We start from the raw sequence: 21106 nt of genomic DNA on the forward strand, positions 1-21106 counted from the left end.
TAACGAAACATTCATAACTGCAGTTTACAGATGAAATGTTAAGAGGCCAGATGTTAAGTTGAAAGGGGTTGAAGACAGTAGGACTTACTGTTGCATTTCATCATCATGGTCACCACCATCATCATCATCATCATCATCTAAATGAGTCTCGTGTCCCCTAAGGGAGAAGCAGAGGGATGTACATTTCAATTCAATACAACTATTAATGCCTTTGTAATTGCCCCTCTGGGATTAATACAATACAATTATTTGTAGTTGTATTGAATAGGTACAGAGATTCATTTCTCAATCGTGGCTCAAAATCGGCTGAGCGCTCCCTTCTATGGGCTTTGGAGAGATGAGGAAAGATCCACCCCATAACAACAATCCTATTGAACAGCATTTCAACAGTGGGAAACATGCTCTTCTCCTGTCCAATGTAGGAAAATATTTAGTAGGCACCTCATGTCCAAAACATTTCAACAGTGAAATTTGATACTAAGCACCATTATCCATTTCAATGTGAGGTCTACCTTAAGGTGTCTCCATGCTTCCCAACCGAAACCGATCAGAAGAGTTTGTGGATATATTATGACAACATTGTGAGGTTTTTGTTCGTTTTGCACTTCGCTGGGGGATTTTTCGGGGCACACAGTTGTTTTTTTTAAAAGTTGGAAGCCGAATCTACACCCCTTCATCAGTGATTATTTAACAGTAGGGATTCCTCATTTAAAGTCTTTGTCATTCAACGAAGCGACTCGTTTTCATGCAAATGTTGTTGATCAGAAATACTGCACCAAACATCTTAGTTATTTATAAAATTGCACGACTAAGATCTCCTCTGCAAAAACGTCAAAATGAATGACATTTCTGGAGTTATTTTTGATTCATTCTGTCTATTTTGAGGAAGTGTATACTGGCTATGGCATCTCAAAATGAACAAAAGTACTATTGCCGCTTTTTTCCATGTTTTTTCAAGCAGAGGTCTTTTAAGGGAGTATGTGAGCACACTCATTCGGTTCGCCTAGCTGACTTTGGATAGCCGCCAGCAGCTGACGCCTTTAGTAGTGAAACCGGCCAACATTTGAGAGTGCCCTGCTTCTGTAAGTGCCATTTCATCAACAAAGATGAAAGTAGAGAAGACATCCGAAACAGTCATTGCCTTATTTTGAACAGAGTCTAGCTATCTATTTGTGCTGTCTTGCTAAACATCACGTGTGGCAAGACAATGAACATAGGAGTTGTCGACACAGCACAAACCGATCTGGGACCAGGCTAGCTGACCTGCTCGTCACTTGTGTATTGGAAATCAGTGTGCAGGTATCTTTCCTGCATGAGGTGTATTTTTTTTTCACTTTAACGTTGAGAATTAATACATGCCAGCGGGATACCACCCTAGCCGCCGAAAGACAAAGACCACAATAAACAATAGCGGACATCCCGCCGACTTTCAGTCCCCGCTGCGCTATAACTGGCCATACGGCTTTAACGCCTCAGCAAGGGTGAGAAATCCCCCCCGGTCTTTGCGGGAGTGGTTCTAAAGCAAATTAGTCGTCCATATCACTCGGACAAGCACAGAGGCAGAAGGTTAGGTCACATTAAATATTGAGTATTGCAAGAGCAAGAGGCTCAAGAGAGAGGGGTGGGGGGAGGGAGAGCGAGAGAAAGAAAAAGTGAGGGAAGGAGAAAGATAGAGGGAGAGGGAAGCAGAGTGAGAAAGCGAGGGAGAGAGGCTGAAGATGAGAAAAATATAAGAGGGAAAAGGGATGAGAATAGAATAGTTTGAGAAAGAGATGACAGAGAATAACTTTTATTTTATAAATTCTTTATTTAAAGAGAGACAATAGAGACAGAAATGAGAAGAGAGGATAGGAAAAAAATAGAAAGAGAGAAATAGAGTTTCAGTGAAAAGACAGGAAGAGATACATAGACAGACATAAAGAGTGTATGAGAGAGAAAGAGGAGTAAAAACTAGAAAAAAGCGGACAGGAAGGAAAGCACAGCTGGGCCTACCTCTGGATTAGCTCCTCCTCCACCGATTTCAGAAGACTCCTGTTGCGAGATAAAGACAGGAGTTAAGAGATAAAACAGATAAAGGGAGATAGATACTGTCATATTTACATTTGCACCCAAGGGTTACTTGCAGGGAGGATAAGGGAGACGATTTACCAAAACACTGTTTTACAAAAAGGCTTTTATTGACTTGAAGTGTAAAGACGGCGCTAGATTGATGTGGATCGTTCAAAGGCCAATTTCCCGTCCGATTTTCGGAAGATGCTGTGAAAGTACCCAACCAACCTCTGATATCTTGTCTAAAAATATCACTGGAGCCATATTCCTTTTTGTAAAAGAACTTTGTCACCTGTTTCTCCATGTCTTGGATTTAAATTATTTAGTGCGACCCGGGGTCGTGCGCTGGGGGCAGTTCCAACAAACAAATTGCCAAGTGATTGTGGAAGAGCAAAAAAAAAGAAAAGGCTACTTATGTTTTATGAATTAGCACTCGGCGAAACCTCTCAATAGGTAGAAAGAATGTTGGCTGAACATTCATTTAAAAAAAAACATCAAAGCTGACAGGGTTCCCTGCTAGTGCACAACAACCTCTCAAACACACTATGCTCAGCAGTAGGCTACTCAATCTTCTATTGGTGGTTCCGATGGCTCAGTTAGTTTTGTCATGATGCTTGCAATACAATAGTTGTGGGTTTGATTCCTGCACGGGCCACAGTGGGTATAGGTTAACTGTACGTTGCTTTGGAAGGGTCTGCTAAAAATGTATACATCGAAAATATATCATATTAGTAGTACTGTATAAGAGAGAACGCTACATTGCTTTGTGTGGAAAGTCCTAGTTACACAGGTTGCAGCTACACTAAATTACCATAATTACTATAATTGAATGATTTCCAGGAGTCGCCTTTTCACTGTTGACGTTGAGACTTGTGTTTTGCAGCTACTATTAAATGAAGCTGCTAGTTGAGGACTTGTGAGGCATCTGTTTCTCAAACTAAACACTCCAATGCACTTGTCCTCTTGCTCAGTTGTGCACCGGGGCCTCCCACTCCTCATTCTATTCTGGTTAGAGTTAGTTTGAGCTGTACTGTGAAGGGAGTAGGACACAGTGTTGATCTTCAGTTTCTTGGTAAATTCTCGCTTGGAATAGCCTTCATTTCTCAGAACAAGAATAGACTGACGAATTTCAGAAGAAAATGATTTGTTTCTGGCCATTTTGTGCGTGTAATCAAACCCACAAATGCTGATGCTCCAGATACTCAACTAGTCGAAAGGAGGCCAGTTTTATTGCTTCGTTAATCAGAACAACAGTTTTCAGCTGTGCTAACATAATTGCAAAAGGGTTTTCTAATGATCAATTAGCCTTTTATTGGAACCATTGGAACACAGGAGTGATGGTTGCAGATAATGGGCCTCTGTATGCAAATGTGCAATTGAAGTCAGAAGTTTACATACACCTTAACTCAGTTTTTCACAATTCCTGACATTTAATCCTAGTAAAAATTCCCTGTCTTAGGTCAGTTAGGATCACCACTTTATTTTAAGAATGTGAAATGTCAGAATAATGGTAGAAATAATTATTTATTTCAGATTTTAAAAAATTCATCACATTCCCAGTGGGTCAGAAGTTTACATACACTCAATTAGTATTTGGTAGCATTGCCTTGAAATTGTTTAACTTGGGTCAAATGTTTTGGGTAGCCTTCCACAAGCTTCCCACAATAAGTTGGGTGAATGTTGGCCCATTCCTCCTGACAGAGCTGCTGTAACTGAGTCAGGTTTGTAGGCCTCCTTGCACGCACACGCTTTTTCATTTCTGCCCCCAAATGTTCTTTTGGATTGAGGTCAGGGCTTTGTGATCGCCACTCCAATACCTTGACTTTGTTGTCCTTAAGCCATTTTGCCACAACTTTGAAAGTATGCTTGGGGTCATTGTCCAGTTGGAAGACCTATTTGCGACAAAGCTTTAACTTCCTGACTGATGTCTTAAGATGTTGCGTCAATATATCCACATAATTTTCCTTTCCTCATGATGCTATCTATTTTGTGAAGTGCACCAATGCCTCCTGCAGCAAAGCACCCCCACAACATGATGCTGCCACCCCCGTGATTCACGGTTGGGATGGTGTTCTTCGACTTGTGAGCATCCCCCCTTTTCCTCCAAACATAACGATGGTCATTATGGCCAAACAGTTCTATTTTGTTTCATCAGACCAGAGTACATTTTTCCAAAAAGTACAATCTTTGTCCCTTATGTGCAGTTGCAAACTGTAGTCTGGCTTTTTTTTATGGCGGTTTTGGAGCAGTGGCTTCTTCCTTGCCCAGCAGCCTTTCAGGTTATGTCGATACAGGACTCATTTTACTGTGGATATAAATACTTTTGTACCTGCTTCCTCCAGCATCTTCACAAGGTCCTTTGTGGTTGTTCTGGGATTGATTTGCACTTTTCACACCAAAGTATGTCCATCTCTAGGAGACAGAACGTGTCTCCTTCCTGAGCGGTATGACGGCTGTGTGGTCCCATGGTGTTTATACTTGCGTACTATTGTTTGTACAGATGAACGTGGTACCTTCAGGCCCTTGGAAATTGCTCCCAAGGATGAACCACAGTTGTGGAGGTCTACAATTCTTTTTCTGAGGTCTTAGCTGATTTCTTTTGATTTTCCCATGATGTCAAGCAAAGAGGAACTAAGTTTGAAGGTAGGCCTTGAAATAAATCCACAGGTACACCTCCAATTGACTCAAATGATGTCAATCAGAAGCTTCTAAAGCCATGACATAATTTTCTGGAATTTTCCAAGCTGTTTAAAGGCACAGTCAACTTAGTGTATGTAAAACTTCTGACCCAATGGAATTGTGATACAGTGAATTTTAAGTTAAATAATCTGTCTGTAAACAATTGTTGGAAAAATTACTTGTGTCATGCACAGAGGAGATGTCCTAACCGACTTGCCAAAACTTTAGTTTGTTAACAAGAAATTTGTGGAATGGTTGAAAAATGAGTTTTAATGACTCCAACCTAAGTGTATGTAAACTTCCGACTTCAACTGTATATATCCCATAAAGAAAATCAGCCGTTTCCAGCTACAATAGTCATTTACAACATTAACAATGTCTACACTGTATTTCTGATCAATTTGATGTTATTTTAATCGATAAAAAAAAAAAAAATCTTTCAAAAACAAGGACATTTCTAAGTGACTCCAAACTTTGGAATGGTAGTGTACATCTTAAATACATCTCATCAATGGGGAGGAAAGAGTAAAAGGAATAAAATAGATGACCAAGTAACCTTCATTGATCCAATTATACTTTTTTTTAGCCTGTGTCGCTTTAAAGCATTTTGCCCAGAAACCATTTCTTAAAGGGTTAGTTAACCCAAATAACAAAAGGACACATTGGTTTCCTTACCCTGTAAGCAGTCTATGGACAAGGTATGACAGCAATCCATAATATGGTTTAGTTTCCCTGTCATTGTTTCCACATGCTAACGTTTTTCAATTTGTGGGACAAATCCTATTCAAGTCACAGGACCGATATTAGCATTTTTCGTACATCACGTTCAAATCATCCGAAAGTATCTAAAATTGATTGTGAAGCTTAACAAAGTCACTTATAGATGTTTTGAATATGATGCACGAAAAATGCTATTATCGGTCCCATGACTTGAATGGGATTTGCGGCACAAACAGGAACAGTCCCAGGGAAACTAAACCAAAGCATGGATTGCTGTCATAAACCAATATGTTATTTTGTCATTTGTGTGAAGGTTTAAAGCGGAGTTAAAACTGCTGAGCCTGTTTTGTTTATCTTAAAACTCCTTTGCGTAGGGATGGATTTTATATGGTTTGGTACACCATTCCATTCCTCTGCACCAGTGTTAAGGAAATAGCTTTTTCCAGCCATGCTCCTATAGTGCAGCGGTCTGATATTGGCAACACTGCCTCTGGTGTGATGGCTATGAGAGTCTAATGAATTTTAAAAAACCAGGCAAGTAACTGGGGGCAAGGTCATGTAGAACTTTAAAAAATAAAAATGTATCCGCACCACCCGGAGGTCAACTGGAAGCCACTTCAGTTCCCTGTAATTATTAGGACAAATATGCATCCCAGGGCTGAGCTTGAGTATAATGATCATCAGTTGGTTTGGGGCCATTTCAAGTTAGTCCTTCAGATTTGTTTTATGCCACTGGACCATGAGATACAAGCATAGTCATAGTTGCACTGGTCAGAGATGTTGCCAGGGTCTGCATAGTAGGCTACTGTTTAAGAGAGGATGCTAGCATGTTGCTTTGTGTGGAGAGCTAAGCTAAATGACCATTTAATGATTATTTCTAGCTCTGTATAAGAACAGTGGACGCCACATTGCTAGGCTGTGTGTGGAAAGCGCTAGCTTCACATGTTATGGCTAAGCTTAATTCCCTACAAATATACTGTATTATTACTAGTACTATAGAAAGGATGCTACGTTGATATGTGTGGAAAGCGTTAGCGACACAGGATGTGGCTAAACTAAATTAGCATATTATATTATTACTAGTCCTGTTATGTTGCTCTGTGTGGAAAGCCCTAGGATCACAGGTTGTGGCTACGCTAAATGACCAGATTGTCATATTATTACTAATAATGTATAAGGGTGCCGCATAGCTTTGTGTGGAAAGCTCAAACTTCACAGGTTGTGACTAGGCCCATCTGTTAGTGTAACTGGGAGCGGCACCTCTCGCCTCCATCTCTCTCGACGCCCCACCGGCCTTCTCAAATCTCCATCTTCCCCTCTTATCACCATCCCCTTCATTAATGGCGGTCTCTACAAATAAATAAAAGACTTAAGGAGAGTGGAAAAGTTTGGGGAAAAAACTACACAAGCTCAAGATTCCCATGAAGATTCAGTGCAATACAACCAGAGTTGGGTTCAAATAATTTATCTGGGCTTGATCGGCCTTGCCTAGTGGCAAAAGTGCACTCCAGATAGGCTACAGAAAACAGTGAAAGTATTTGAAAAATGTCAAAGAGTATTTGAATCCAGGTCTGAATGCAACTTGCCTAGTCATCTTACACTTATGCTCCCGAGTGGTGCAGCGGTCTAAAGGCACTGTATCTCAGTGCTAGAGGCGTCACTACAGACCTGGTTCGAGTCCAGGCTGTATCACAACCGGCCGTGACTGGGAGTCCCATAGGCACAATTGGCCCAGCGTCATCCGGGTTAGGGTTTGGCCGGGGTAATCAAATCAAAGTTTGTGTCACGTGCGCCGAATACAACAGTGAAATGCTTACTTACAGGTTCTAACCAATGGCGTGAAAAAAAGGTATGTGTGTGTGTGTGTGTGTAGGTAAGTAAAGAAATAAAACAACAGTAAAAAGACATTTGAAAAAAAGAGTAGCAAGGCTATATACAGACACCTGTTAGTCAGGCTTCTTGAGGTAGTATGTACATGTAGGTATCGTTAAAGTGACTATGCATATATGATGAACAGAGAGTAGCAGAAGCAAAAAAAGAGGGGTTGGCAGGTGGTGGGACACAATGCAGATTAGCCAATGTGCGGGAGCACTGGTTGGTCGGGAAAATTTAGGTAGTATGTACATGAATGTATAGTTAAAGTGACTATGCATATAAGATAAACAGAGAGTAGCAGCAGCGTAAAAGAGGGGTTGGGGGGGCACACAATGCAAATAGTCCGGGTATCAATTTGGTTACCTGGTCATGAGTCTTATGGCTTGTGGGTAAAAACTGTTGAGAAGCCTTTTTGTCCAAGACTTGGCACTCCGGTACCGCTTGCCATGCGGTAGTAGAGAGAACAGTCTATGACTGGGGGGGCTGTGGTCTTTGACGATTTTTAGGGCCTTCCTCTGACACCGCCTGGTGTAGAGGTCCTGGATGGCAGGCAGTGATGTACTGGGTCGTACGCACTACCCTCTGAAGTGCTTTGCGGTCGGAGGACGAGCAATTGCCGTACCAGGCAGTGATGCAACCGGTCAGGATGCTCTCGATGTTGCAGCTGTAGAACCTTTTGAGGATCTCGGGACCCATGCCAAATCTTTTTAGTTTCTTGAGGGGGAATAGTCTTTGTCGTGCCCTCATCACGACTGTCTTGGTGTGTTTGGACCAATTTAGTTTGTTGTTGATGTGGACACCAAGGAATTTGAAGCTCTCAACCTACTCCACTACAGCCCCGTCAATGAGAGCTCGGTCCTCCTTTTCCTGTAGTCCACAATCATCTCCTTAGTCTTGGTTATGTTGAGGGATAGGTTGTTATTCAGGCACCACCCGGCCAGGTCTCTGACCTCCTCCCTATAGGCTGTCTCGTCGTTGTCATTGATCAGGCCTACCACTGTTGTGTCGTCAGCAAACTTAATGATGGTGTTGGAGTCGTGCCTGGCCATGCAGTCGTGGGTGAACAGGGAGTACAGGAGGGGACTGAGCACGCACCCCTTAGGGAGCTCCAGTGTTGAGGATCAGCGTGGCAGATTTGTTGCTACCTACCCTCACCACCTGGGGGCGGCCTGTCAGGAAGTCCAGGATCGCTCTGCAGGGAGGTGTTTAGTCCCAGGTTCCTGAACTTGGTGATGAGCTTTGAGGGTACTATGGTGTTGAACGCTGAACTGTAGTCAATGAACAGCATTCTCATATAGGTTTTCCTTTTGTCCAAGTGGGAAAGAGCAGTGTGGAGTGCAATAGAGATGGCATCATCTGTGGATCTGTTTGGGCGGTATGCAAATTGGAGTGAGTCTAGGGTTTCTGGGATAATGGTGTTGATGTGAGCCATTACCAGCCTTTCAAAGCACTTCATGGCTACGGACGTGAGTGCTACGGGTCTGTAGTCATTTAGGCAGGTTGCCTTTGTGTTCTTGGGCACAGGGACTATGGTGGTCTGCTTGAAGCATGTTGGTATTACAGACTCAATCAGGGACATGTTGAAAATGGCAGTGAAGACACCTGCCAGTTGGTCAGCACATGCCCGGAGCACAGGTCCTGGTATTCCGCCTGGCCCAGCAGCCTTGTGTATGTTGACCTGTTTAAAGGTCTTACTCATGTCGGCTACGTAGTGTGATCACACAGTTGTCCGGAACAGCTGATGCTCTCATGCATGCCTCAGTGTTGCTTGCCTCGAAGAGAGCATAGAAGCGATTTAGCTCGTCTGGTAGGCTCGTGTCACTGGGCAGATGAGTGAGGTGAGTGATCGCTGTCCTGATATCCAGAAGCTCTTTTCTTCCGTAAGATACGGTTGCAGAAACATTACTTTCAAAATAATTTACAAATATCGCGAGAAAAAGCACATAATAGCACAATTGGTTAGGAGACCGTAAAACAGCGGCCATCTCCTCCGGCGTCATTTTGTCCACCTGAAGAGGTAGGCCGTCATTATAAATAATAATTTGTTCTTAACTGACTTGCCTAGTTAAATAAAGACAATGATCCCAAACCCCCAATCAAGTCTACATGAAAATGGCTAAAAAGCAACACATTTGAAGTTTAAGAATGGCCTAGTCAAAGTCCAGACCTAATCCCAAATGAGATGATGTGGCAGGACTTGAAATGAGCCGTTCATGCTTGAAAACCCACAAGTGTTGCTGAGTTACAGCAGTTCTGCATGCAAGAGTGGGCCACAATTCCTCCACAGCGACGAGAGAGACTGATCAACAACTATAGGAAGCGTTAGGTCGGAGTCATTGCAGCTAAAGGTGGAACAACCAGTTATTGAGTGTAAGGGGGCAATTACTTTTTCACACAGGAACATTGGGTGTTGCATAACTTTGTTTATGAAATAAATGAAATAAGTATGTAATTGTTGTGTTATTTGTTCACTCAGGTTCCCTTTATCTAATATTAGGTTTTGGTTGAAGATCTGATAATATTCAGTATTAAATATGTAAAAATAGAGAAAATCAGAAAGGAGGCAAATAATTTTTCACAGCACTGTATCTACCTCTATCACTCCTGTATCCCTACAAATTGTAAATATGGTATTGGAACTGAGACTGTATATACAGTAGCTTACTTACGTTCTTATTTTTATTTATAGTGTTTTTGTTCGACCTTGTTATTTTTACCACCACATTGATATTGATTACTGCAAATCAAATCAAAAATAACATTTTATTGGTCGTATACACGTTAGGCAGATGTTATTGCGGGTGTAGCACAAATGCTTACATTGTTGGGTTTAGAGTTTTGCATTAGCATTTCACTGCACTTTTCGAAACCTCCATGCATGCGGTCTCACTTACTTATGCCCTCCCAAGAAGGAACTTCTGGGAGATCCCTCTTCGTAATCCATCTGCAAGTCCTAGGAGAAATGAAGACCGTTACACAAGACAGAAGCCTTATTTCATTTCACTTTGCATGCTCCATTCCTCACGAGTCAGAAAGTCATTATAACTGCATGATGATGTGTATTAGAAATGAGAAATAAATGAATACGGTTGGACCGAAATGAAATCATGACACGTTAAAGCTCCATCTCTTTTGAGTGATAGGTGACATTGAGCTTTTGTTGTGCGGAGGTGCTATGTGTACTGTAATTCTAGTCGAAATGCAATGTGATTTGGTTTTTGATTTATTCAGTTGGTGAACTTCTATTCATTGGCATGCCCTATGGCAGTCATTCATTCACACATGCAAATACATCATACCTCTTAATAATAACAATTGATTTGGTTAAGCACGTAATGGATACACACAAGCAAAGATGATGCTGATTGGTGGATGAGCGGTTTGTTTGAACGTCAACAAAATACATGTTGGTTGACACTTCATTTAATGGCAGCTACTGTATAGTTGTTTATGCTGGACACAATACTTGTCCTTACTGGTTATGACAATGATCACGATAAAATAATTTCAAATATTTACAGTATACATTTGAGATAAGATGCATCATTGGTTAGACCATAGCCTTAAACTCAGGAAATGAAGTTGATATGACAAAACTTAAAACATATGAGTTGATACAACTACGTATTTTAAGTGGGGTAACTCGTCTTTTAAGGTTTCGTTTCTAGGCGCTCTAATTGAGTTCTCACCAACATGTCAAAAGGAGACAATCGTAATAAGGAGAGACGTTATGAGGATTTAGTACAATGATGACAAATGGCCACGGTCGACATTGACACAGCAACTCAGAAATAATGCAGATATCTAATACAGGACATAGTTTACAGTCAGAACAAAACTCAGCAGTTTTAACTCGGCTTTAAACTACAGTTTTCTTTGAAAGATTAAACGTTGCTTAATAAATCAGAAAAGCTTGGTAATTCTGTCAGTTTAGTCTTAAAATTCTATAGAGTAGGAGGGGTAAATGAATGGCAAAGGCCTTTTTTAACTATTTTCTCTGAGCTTAAACTCTATCTCCACAGTAAAGACTGGATAAATTGTGTGGATGACACATCTGTCTTAATCAGATTTACCACCTTCTGCCTTTGGAGCGGAACTCTCAGTCATGCAAAACCGCATCGATTTTTTTCACCCCTAGATTATCAGGCGAAATTTCGTTATTCACCGCTCTGCGTTCTGCTGAGGGAGGGATTTTTCAGAGAGGGAGGGGGAGAGAGGGAAGCAGGGGGAGGGAGGGAGAGAGAGAGAGGGAAGGAGGGAGAGAGAGAGAGGGAAGGAAGGAGAGTTGACAGAAGATCTCAGGCTTTGCAGCTCAGTGACTCTGTCACCTCTCTGCCCTCCTCCATCCCTCGCCTCTCATCTCTCCGTCCTCCCCCTCGTCTGAGTCTGCCATCATTGCGAGGGCGATGCGCTTTGATAACCGTCCCTGTCGCTTTTCTTCCATTCCTTCCCCTATAATAACGGTCTCTTAGTCACAGAGATGCCGGGTTCTGTGTCCCAAATGGCCCCCTATCCCCTATATTGAGTAGAAAAAGTAGTGACCTATAGGGAATAGGGGGCCGTTTGGGACAAACAAGGTGTCAGTCTTGAACCCAATGTACACAGAATCTCAGAGGGTGCAGTTAAGAAACTGTTCAGCTACCATCTTTAGTGTCTACGTGATGACATAGTGAATAATGGCAATATATATGTACTACAGCGTATATGTACAACTAAATATATGCGTAAGATGTGTGCATAATTGTATCTTTAGATTAGATAAAAGCATTGGCTAAATTCCATATTACAATATTATATTTCTAGGGCACATTGCTGCTGTATGGCCTAATGGGAAACGCTTGACAATAAACAAAACCTACCATATCACAACACATTCATGCAGAGGTTGTGGGGAGGTTGTGAGGCTAAGCGGAGGCCTGTTTTACCGTGGTGCAGCTGTTGTATGTTGGCTGTATGTACCGTTTGTTACGCAAAGCATCTGTGGTGGGCGCTTAGGCAGCACTCCCCTGTCCAACTCGGAGAGTTTGTCCCGATGGGACAAACAATCACACTTTTCTCTATCAACCTCCTTCTCTCAACCACTCGCTCTATCCATTCTTCTCTCAACCTCTCTTTCTCTCTCAACCTCTCTTTCTCTCTCAACCTCTCTTTCTCTCTCAACCTCTCTTTCTCTCTCAACCTCTCTTTCTCTCTCAACCTCTCTCTCTCTCTCAACCTCTCTCTCTCTCAACCCCTCTCTCTCTCAACCGCTCTATCTCTCTCAACCTCTCTTTCTCTCTCAACCTCTCTTTCTCTCTCAACCTCTCTTTCTCTCTCAACCGCTCTTTCTCTCTCAACCGCTCTTTCTCTCTCAACCGCTCTTTCACTCTCAACCGCTCTTTCTCTCTCTCAACCTCTCAAGCGTTCTCTTAACCTCAACATCCCTCGCTCTCTCTGAACTTCTCTCTCTCTCTGAACCTTGCGCACTCTATCTAAACGTCACTCTCTCTCTCTCTCTCTCTACACATCGCGCTCTCTCTCTCTACACATCGCGCTCTCTCTCTCTACACATCGCGCTCTCTCTCTCTACACATCGCGCTCTCTCTCTACACATCGCGCTCTCTCTCTACACATCGCGCTCTCTCTCTACACATCGCGCTCTCTCTAAACCTCACTCGCTCTCTAAACCTGGGGCGGCAGGGTAGCCTAGTGGTTAGAGCGTTGGACCTGTAACCGAAAGATTGCAAGTTCATATCCCCGAGCTGACAAGGTCCGCCCCTGAACAGGCAGTTAACCCACTGTTCCTAGGCCGTCATTGAAAATAAGAATTTGTTCTTACCTGACTTGCCTAGTTAAATAAAGGTAAAATAAAACCTCACCCTCGCTCCTTCTCTAAACCTCTCCCTTTCTCAACATCTCCATCCCAACCCCTCTTCCCCTCTCATCTCTCCAGCTCCCTGTCCTCCCTCGTCTGAGTCTGCCATCATTGAGAGGGCGTTGCACTTTGATAACCGTCCCCCTCTCTATAAACCTCTCTCTCTCTTTGAAAAAGAGACGTGTCACATTGTGACAAGGCCTAAAAATAAAGCCCTTTTGTGCCCCTGTAAACAACAAGCGTATGCAAAAAAAAAATCTACTTACTACAAAATAGGCTAGGGGACGAGTTAGATGCGATATATTTCATCATTTGAACCTGTTTGGATGATTTTTCATGCTGATATTACTGTGTTATTTCATCATCCACGTCAAAACCAGGTAGGAATACAAATTGATCATACTGTAAGGTATACAGGGCATCAATAAATGTGCAGTGATGCATGACGCTTTAATAACAAAAAGGAACTATAGGCTGCAAACTATGTGTTACAAAAGAGAGTACATGTCGCATGGGTTATGTCTTCACATGCAACAACAAGTGAAAGTGTTATGGGATGCCAACGAAAGGAGCAAGACAGCGGGCTTCAGAGTGAAAAGCATCCAAACGTGAACTGACAACATATGAACTGCGATGAGGATGAGACAACACAAAACGAAGATCAAATGTGGGCAAAAATAAGAACAAAAGTACCATGTTAGATCTTGCAGTGTAGTATTGTTCTTCCACACAGTCCAAAAAATCGTCAGAGTCGGGCTGTTTAGTAGACAGACCAAGAAAATATAGATTATTCACAGTCATCTGGTATTTACAAAAATATAAAAATCACACACACACACAGTATCATTTTTTTGGGGAAGTGTTTAAGTTGTTCTCCGAAGAGGTGGGATGATGGTTGGGTTTAGAAATGTATACACAAATAAAACACACTTAAGGGGTGAGAGACTCAAACGGCTGGCCAGGGGACCAAAAGGATACCATGCAAGTGGGGCCTTCAGAAAATTATCTTTCATGGACTTGCGCTTCTAAAATAAGTGGCCGACCTTCCCCTCCAACAGAAGCACACCAAAGACAGAAGTTGAGAGAGAGAGAGAAAGAGCGTGGTATTACAAGCCTACGATTTTTGTGTGTGATAAACAACAAAAAATAAAAAATAAACACTCCTTGCAAAAATATACAAATATAAGAAAAAAATCATAAAAGATGAGAATACTTCAAGACTGGAGGATGGGAAGGCACTGTGTACAGACTTTATAACTGTGTTGATTCACACACACATTCAAACACTGTTTAGACTAGGTTAGATATTTCATTGTTGGAAGGGTTCCAAAATGTATTCAACAACGCGAGAGTGTCTCACCCCTTCGGTATTTTTGAAGTCAACACACAAACTACTATCTGTTGACTGTGGGTACGTCCCAAATGACTCCCTATTCCATATATAGTGCACTGCCTACCTTTGGAGCACACATTCTGGGTTTCCAATATAGCTTTGTATGAGGCCTCTGACATCCCTATTGTGCCACATACAGTTAATATAGTCTATATAACATATAATTCTATAGTTCGCCTCATCCGAAATACAACAGTTAAGGGATAATAGCAGTGCAATAGTAATAGCAGAAGCCATGGAAATTGTGAGGTTCTGAATTTAAACAGTTGTTATTGTTGCAAAGCGTGATTTGGTTGGTTGAAAAGTGTGAAATGTTGATGGGCAAGCGTGTGTGTGTGTGTGTGTGTGTGTGTGTTAGGGGAGTCACTCACTGCTGGTTCGTGATGAGGTTCAGTCTCCTTCCTAAGCGGGGGATCAAACTTGACTTGATCAACTATCAGGGTTAAAAAAAAAAAAAAACTAAGAATTAAACAAACTGCAGTACTAAGAAATGAACACACGACACATTTCGAAATATAGTCCCAGTGGCCTGGCAAAGAAAAAATTATCAAAAACGCATGAGTCGAACAGTAACATAAGCACAACATATCGCTAAAGATCGCTTATGGGCATTTTCCTACTAGTGCAGGCACTTTCCCCCATAATCCCTGTGGGCACAGAGTTAAAACTTAATGGCAAAGATTTAGACCCTCACATATAGAGTCCCTGAATGAACAGTAAGCAGTTCCCCATATGCCTTTTGCAGATGCAGGGCGGATATTCAAGTCTCTTGGGAAGTGATGTCTCTGCCACTCTGAGTGACAAAAATGAGAGCTGGAGAGATAAGGAGGGAGTGTGTGGGGGGGGGGGGGAGTGGTTTTCCATATTTAACCATAAGGTCATGAGAAGGACCGATTAGGAAGAAATCTGAAAAGCTTTTGTTACATTGTTATAAACGTGACATTATAGATGTCCTAACCAGTCACAGTGACCTTAGTAGACGTTAGATTGTGGCTACTCACTTGAGGCAGTTGTAAAGATGCGTTATAAAGGATTCGTATAATTTCAGCCAGTAGTTTTGAAAGAAGCGCTCACGAGCCAAAACGGTTCCCCGAACATTGTGTACAACATCCGTACATGTGGCGATGTGCATGTTGGGCTCACCCCACAACCTCATTGGACAATACTGTGCTGATCTGATCCCGCCTCCCACTATAAACTTGCAACCATTTTTGACATGCCATTTCTGTATGGACCTCGCTTCACGGGAGCATTGTCATGCAAGAAATGCTGCCACAAAGTTGGAAGAATATAATTGTGCAGAATATTATTGTATGCTGTAGTGCTAAGATTTCCCTTCACTGGAAATAAGAGGCTTAGCCCAAACCATTAAAAACAGCCCAGACCATTATTCCTCCTCCACCAAACTTTACAGTTGGCACTATGCATTGAGGCAGGTAGCGTTCTCCTGGCATCCACCAAACCTTGATTTGTCCTTTGGACTGTGATTCATTACTCCAGAGAACGTGTTTCCACTGCTCCAGAGTCCAATGGCGGTGAGCTTTACACCACTCCAACCGATGCTTGGCATTGAGCATGGTAATCTTGGGCATGTGTGCGGCTGCTCGGCCATGGAAACCCATTTACTGAAGCTCCCGATAAAAAGTTATTGTGCTGATATTGCTTCCAGAGGCAGTTTGGAACTCGGTAGTGAGTGTTGGCAACGGAGGACAGGAGATTTCTACGCGCTTCAGCACTTGGGTGGTCCTTATCCAATTCCGAGGTGCATATTGAAGATATTGGAAGACCCGTCTATTTACTTTTCGTCAGTCAACAATATGAGTAGACCTAACGAACAGCGACAGCACTAGCCTATGTCAATCTACTGTCCCCCATAGTACAAAGTTCAACCCATTCTATTCTGTACGATAAATAAATATTCCAAACATAGTCTGGGACAGTTGTGGGATGCGATAGATCCCAAATTAATACAACCACTAGCATCCCAAAAAAAACTGTTTTTGCAATGTGGCTGACGCAACAGATCAGAACGTTTAACTTAAAATGCTGATAAACTATTAGGCTATTTCTTTCCATTATAAGCGCTGCAATGCGCACATGGTAGTAGGCTATAAGCGGAAATGTTCCATTAGCGGAAAACACCATTCTCAAAAGTGACCGCAAATGCAATTATGCGTGTAATGCTTTTATTAAAAAGGTGAATTTTTATGGTGAAAATGATCTTCCCCAAACTTGAAACTCACGCGCTACTTATGTATGCCAGTTAGGCTCTACACCCCTTGTAAAGCGCATTAATATTATTTTTCGCCATTTTAGTTGTGAAACAAACCTTACTAAAACATACAGGCCTATGGGCTAGGCTATTCTTGATTTAATCTTGTCTTTACATATACTAAATAATATATGTGTGAAATGTGTTTTTATTTAGAATGGACCATTATCATGGACCGGTCTCGAAACAGGGGCAGCGGGGAAAAAATACATGTAACTTATGCACTTAAATGGAGGATGCTTTTCTCTGTGGTTTATTTTCATGCCAGCTAGGTACTCCTGTTGTAAATATAAGCAATGTGCTTAATATTAGGAAAGCTGAGAAATAAATACAGTAGGCCTAGCCAATAGAAAGCTGACCCTCCTATTTTTAATAGAGGCCATTACTGTTTTCTCGCGCAATTGCATAGCCTATTGAAATGTTGCCCAACATTAGCTCATGGCCTCTCATGAAGTGTTTGATTAGATTTTCGAAGACATTTGCATTGATGTCAGAGCGATTAGAAGGACAATAGAATGCTGAGTACCAGGAAGTTAGCAAGTTTGGTAGGCTACTAATGACCATCAGTGGCATCAGAGCTTGGAGAAGCCTAATTACCGTGACTAAAAGGGTCATGTGGAATTTGACCGCCGGTGTGGCGGTAATACGGTCACCGCGACAGCCCTAGTCATGACTGCTTACGACATACTACGGCATGCTAATGTCACTCTCATAACAGTCTTATACCAGAGGGATTAAGACAAATGCTACTGAAGACACTCACAGTTGATCTCGGAGAGTGTCTTCCCTTCTCGTGTGTTCCCGGAGCGAATCCGATGCGGCACAGGTACTGGAGGCTGTCAAAACAGATAAAGTGGAGTGAGGGAAACAGTAAAACACTAACTAGCCTGGTCCCAAATCTGTTTGTGCTGTAATGCCAACTTTTATGGTCATTGTCAGCCCAAACTTTTCAGGGACCAGGCTAGTAATACATTAGTCAAAAATGTAGTATTTTTGGATGCAGTTATTCTGACATACATTCCACCTACAGTACCGTTTCTGAAAGCGTCACAAAAACCCTGTAAATTGTATTTTCAAGTATTGTGTGGCAGCTTTATGAAATGGGAATGCTGGTCATCGGCAGGGACTGGGGAATTTGTCAGGATCAAAAGAAATATGAAAGGAGCAAAGCCTTGGTAAAAAGTTAAAAACCTAGAGAGTTATATTTTTCAGCGAGGCAATTACACACATTGTTATGCCAAAGACACACCAGAATGGCTTTCCAATAAGTGGAGTGATCCTGACTGGTTTAGTCTCAGTCCCGAATTAAATTTGCTTGAAAATCAGAGATACGGTTGAAATATTCCTGTCCATCAATGATTCCTAACCAAATCTACTGAGCTTAAGCAATTTTGACAAACTTCTTCTATTTAGGAATGACGGAGGACACTGTGTTCTTTGGGACCTTCAATGCTGCAGAAATGTTTTGGTACCCCTCCCCTTATCTGTGCCTCAACACACGGTCACCTCACGGATGATCAATGGAAACAGGATGCACCTGAGCTCAATTTCAAGTCTCATATCAAAGGGACTGAATACTTATGTAAAGTAGTGCACCATATAGGGAATAGGGTTCCATTTGGGACACTCGGGTGAGTCACATATTCCTGGCAACCTTCCATGTTTCCCTGATTAAAAAGGCTGGTGTAAAAATAACACCACTGAATGTCGCACTTTGATGACACATGCGTAATGAAAATGGCCCTTCTGGGTGGGGGGGGGGGTCGCTAAGCCCTGTGGGGAAAATCAATGTGTGCATTCCAAATGCCTCCCCATTTCCTATATAGTGCACAAATGTTTTCTATATAGTGCACTAATTTTGACGGCAGTGCACTACGTAGGGACTAGGGTGACACTTGGCGGCAGCCAAGGTAGTCCCAGGATGGCTTCCACTGTTATTTATTTAGCAGTGTGTTCTCCCTCGTGCATCAGAGGACATGCACTTTACTTTATGTGAAGGGCTCACAGTGGAACTGACAGTTCCAGGGCACAAAATGACAGTTGAATGACATCCTTCACTGCGTGGTTGTTTTGAAGAAGAGACTAAAAGCATTTAGCCAAACCGTCAGAAACGAAGGGCGGTTGAAGGACCTTCACCAGCATATATTATAGGATCATTCTTGTCTGTACTTTATATTTTATTAATTTAGCAGATGCTCTTATCCAGTAGTGAGTGCATACATTTTTCATACTTATTCTTGTGGTCCCCCGTGGGAATTGAACCCACAACCCTGGCGTTGCAAGCGCCATGCTCCACCAACTGAGCCACACGGCTCTACAAATAGCATTTGGTTCCAATTTACAATAAGTGTCTCCGATACCTTTTGTATTTACATGTAGAGCTACAGTATCTACACTGTAATTACACTACCTGATGTAAATATGTATTATGGTCACCCACTGTAAAGTGGGACTAAGTACTCAAAAGGTTTAGCATACATTTTAGCTTCAGCAAGGACCCAATGGTATCACACCATTCTCCACGTCAAACCATTTCAGCACACGTCCATTTCTGAAGTAACACCCAAACACACTTCTCATGCACAAAACATCTATGTCCACACAATCTAATTTACCAGAGCAGGCAAACACAGGCCCACAATTCCTCCACACACACACACACACACACACACACACACACACACACACACACACACACACACACACACACACACACACACACACACACACACACACACACACGCGGTACCTCTCTGCCAACGGCAATACGTGGGAGTTGCAGAGAAAGGGAGGGGTCAACAGGTTGAAACACACCCCAGTATGAGCCAAACGACCCTCTTGTATTTCGACTAAGGGCGAAGGAGAGAGGCAGATACACTCAGCCCAACTGATGAGAGGAGATGAGGAGGAGTAGAGTGAAATTGCCCTTAGATGCTGATCTTCAGGTCAGTTTTGCGTTTCCCCCACTAATGGTTAAGGTTAGGATTGGGGGAAGGGATCATACATCTGTACCTGGGGGAAACTTTACCCCAGAGCAGTTGAGGACAGGGTAGGGGGTGAGACGGCCTAAAGAATTCCTTTAAGGCACAGAGTCAACACCTACAGACAGGTATTATGGACCTTGGAAAAAGTGACTGCTACCAGTTAAAGTGACAGTGCAAGGTTTTGGAATTAGTGACGTGTACATTTGATATTTTTTTTTAATTGCAAGAAGATAAGAGGCTAATTAACGCTTATGCTAAGGCTAGTACATCTTCTAAATTAAAACAAAAATATATAGATGCTGTATAATATTATACATTCTGTAATTGTCTAACAAATATGCATTTAAGTGTGCCAATGAACAGGACAGAATGTTCAGTCAGTGTATTCTAGTATAATATTGGCAACGACAGAAAGTACTGCTGAGTGTGAATACCGTGGCTATGAATAGCAAAAGCACTCTCGTCAAGCTCTTGCTGTGCATTATACACAGACTAAATTGACCCCTAAAACCTACAGTGACAAAATGTTCTGTATGACAAAGTACAGTAGATGCTCAATAACCAATTATTGTCCTCTACAGTCAATTAAAATGATTTAGGGCCTTGGTCAATCAAAACCGGTAACCAGGAATACAGGTAAGAAAACACAAATCTAAATTATTACTATTCCGCTGTGAGAATCGATGTCACCATTTTAAAATGGCAACCTCCGTGGCAACCTAGCCTGGGTGCCAATCTGTTTCTGCGATCTTGTCAACTCCTTATGGAATAGTCATGCCAAATGTTTGGATTGACGCAAGGAGTTGGCAAGATAGCAGAAACAGACTAGCCCCCTCGCTAGAGGCAAAGGTTATTGGTTCTGATTGAGTGTCTGCAGCTCCACTGTACCTCCTCAGGCTCCTCGGGCTCGTCATCTAAGTGGTCGTCGTAGGAGGAGTGGTCCGGGTTGCTGGCCTTGTCCAAGAGCTCGATGGCCAGCGTTCGACTTAGGGGTTGCGAGACAAAGGGATGCTGGGGAAACATCAGGGGACAACAATGAAGCTGAGTTCATACTGTAGGAAAGCCTGGTCTCAGATCTGTTTGTGTTGCCTTGCCAAATCCTATGGTTATTGGTGGGGCAATGACCATAGCAGTTGGCAAGACTATACAAACAGATCTGGGACTGGTACTAACTGTAGGAGACTATGGAACAGAAAAGCCAGATTAAGTCAAGAAAATCCATGTGTCAGAAAGATTGCATTATGAGAAATGCAATCGAATAAAACTCTTTTTTTTTTGTA

General features: G+C 42.3%; 1 protein-coding gene across 2 annotated transcripts in view; it reads right to left on the bottom strand.

Annotated features, from left to right (window-relative positions):
* LOC109890305 (mitogen-activated protein kinase kinase kinase kinase 3) overlaps positions 1–21106 on the bottom strand; it is a 76502-nt gene that overhangs the window by 11000 nt on the left and 44396 nt on the right. The window contains exons 12-18 of one of the 2 annotated variants that reach the window (XM_020482287.2): positions 20715–20837; positions 17606–17678; positions 14942–15003; positions 13871–13933; positions 10218–10276; positions 1993–2031; positions 89–157 (exon numbers count right to left, since the gene is read on the bottom strand). In XM_020482287.2, the coding sequence (XP_020337876.1) occupies positions 89–157; positions 1993–2031; positions 10218–10276; positions 13871–13933; positions 14942–15003; positions 17606–17678; positions 20715–20837 (488 nt within the window). The remainder of the gene's footprint in view (positions 1–88; positions 158–1992; positions 2032–10217; positions 10277–13870; positions 13934–14941; positions 15004–17605; positions 17679–20714; positions 20838–21106) is intronic. The other variant, XM_031828281.1, reaches the window with a different exon arrangement.

This window comes from Oncorhynchus kisutch, linkage group LG1, assembly GCF_002021735.2.
Source record: "Oncorhynchus kisutch isolate 150728-3 linkage group LG1, Okis_V2, whole genome shotgun sequence".
Lineage (NCBI taxonomy): Eukaryota > Metazoa > Chordata > Actinopteri > Salmoniformes > Salmonidae > Oncorhynchus > Oncorhynchus kisutch.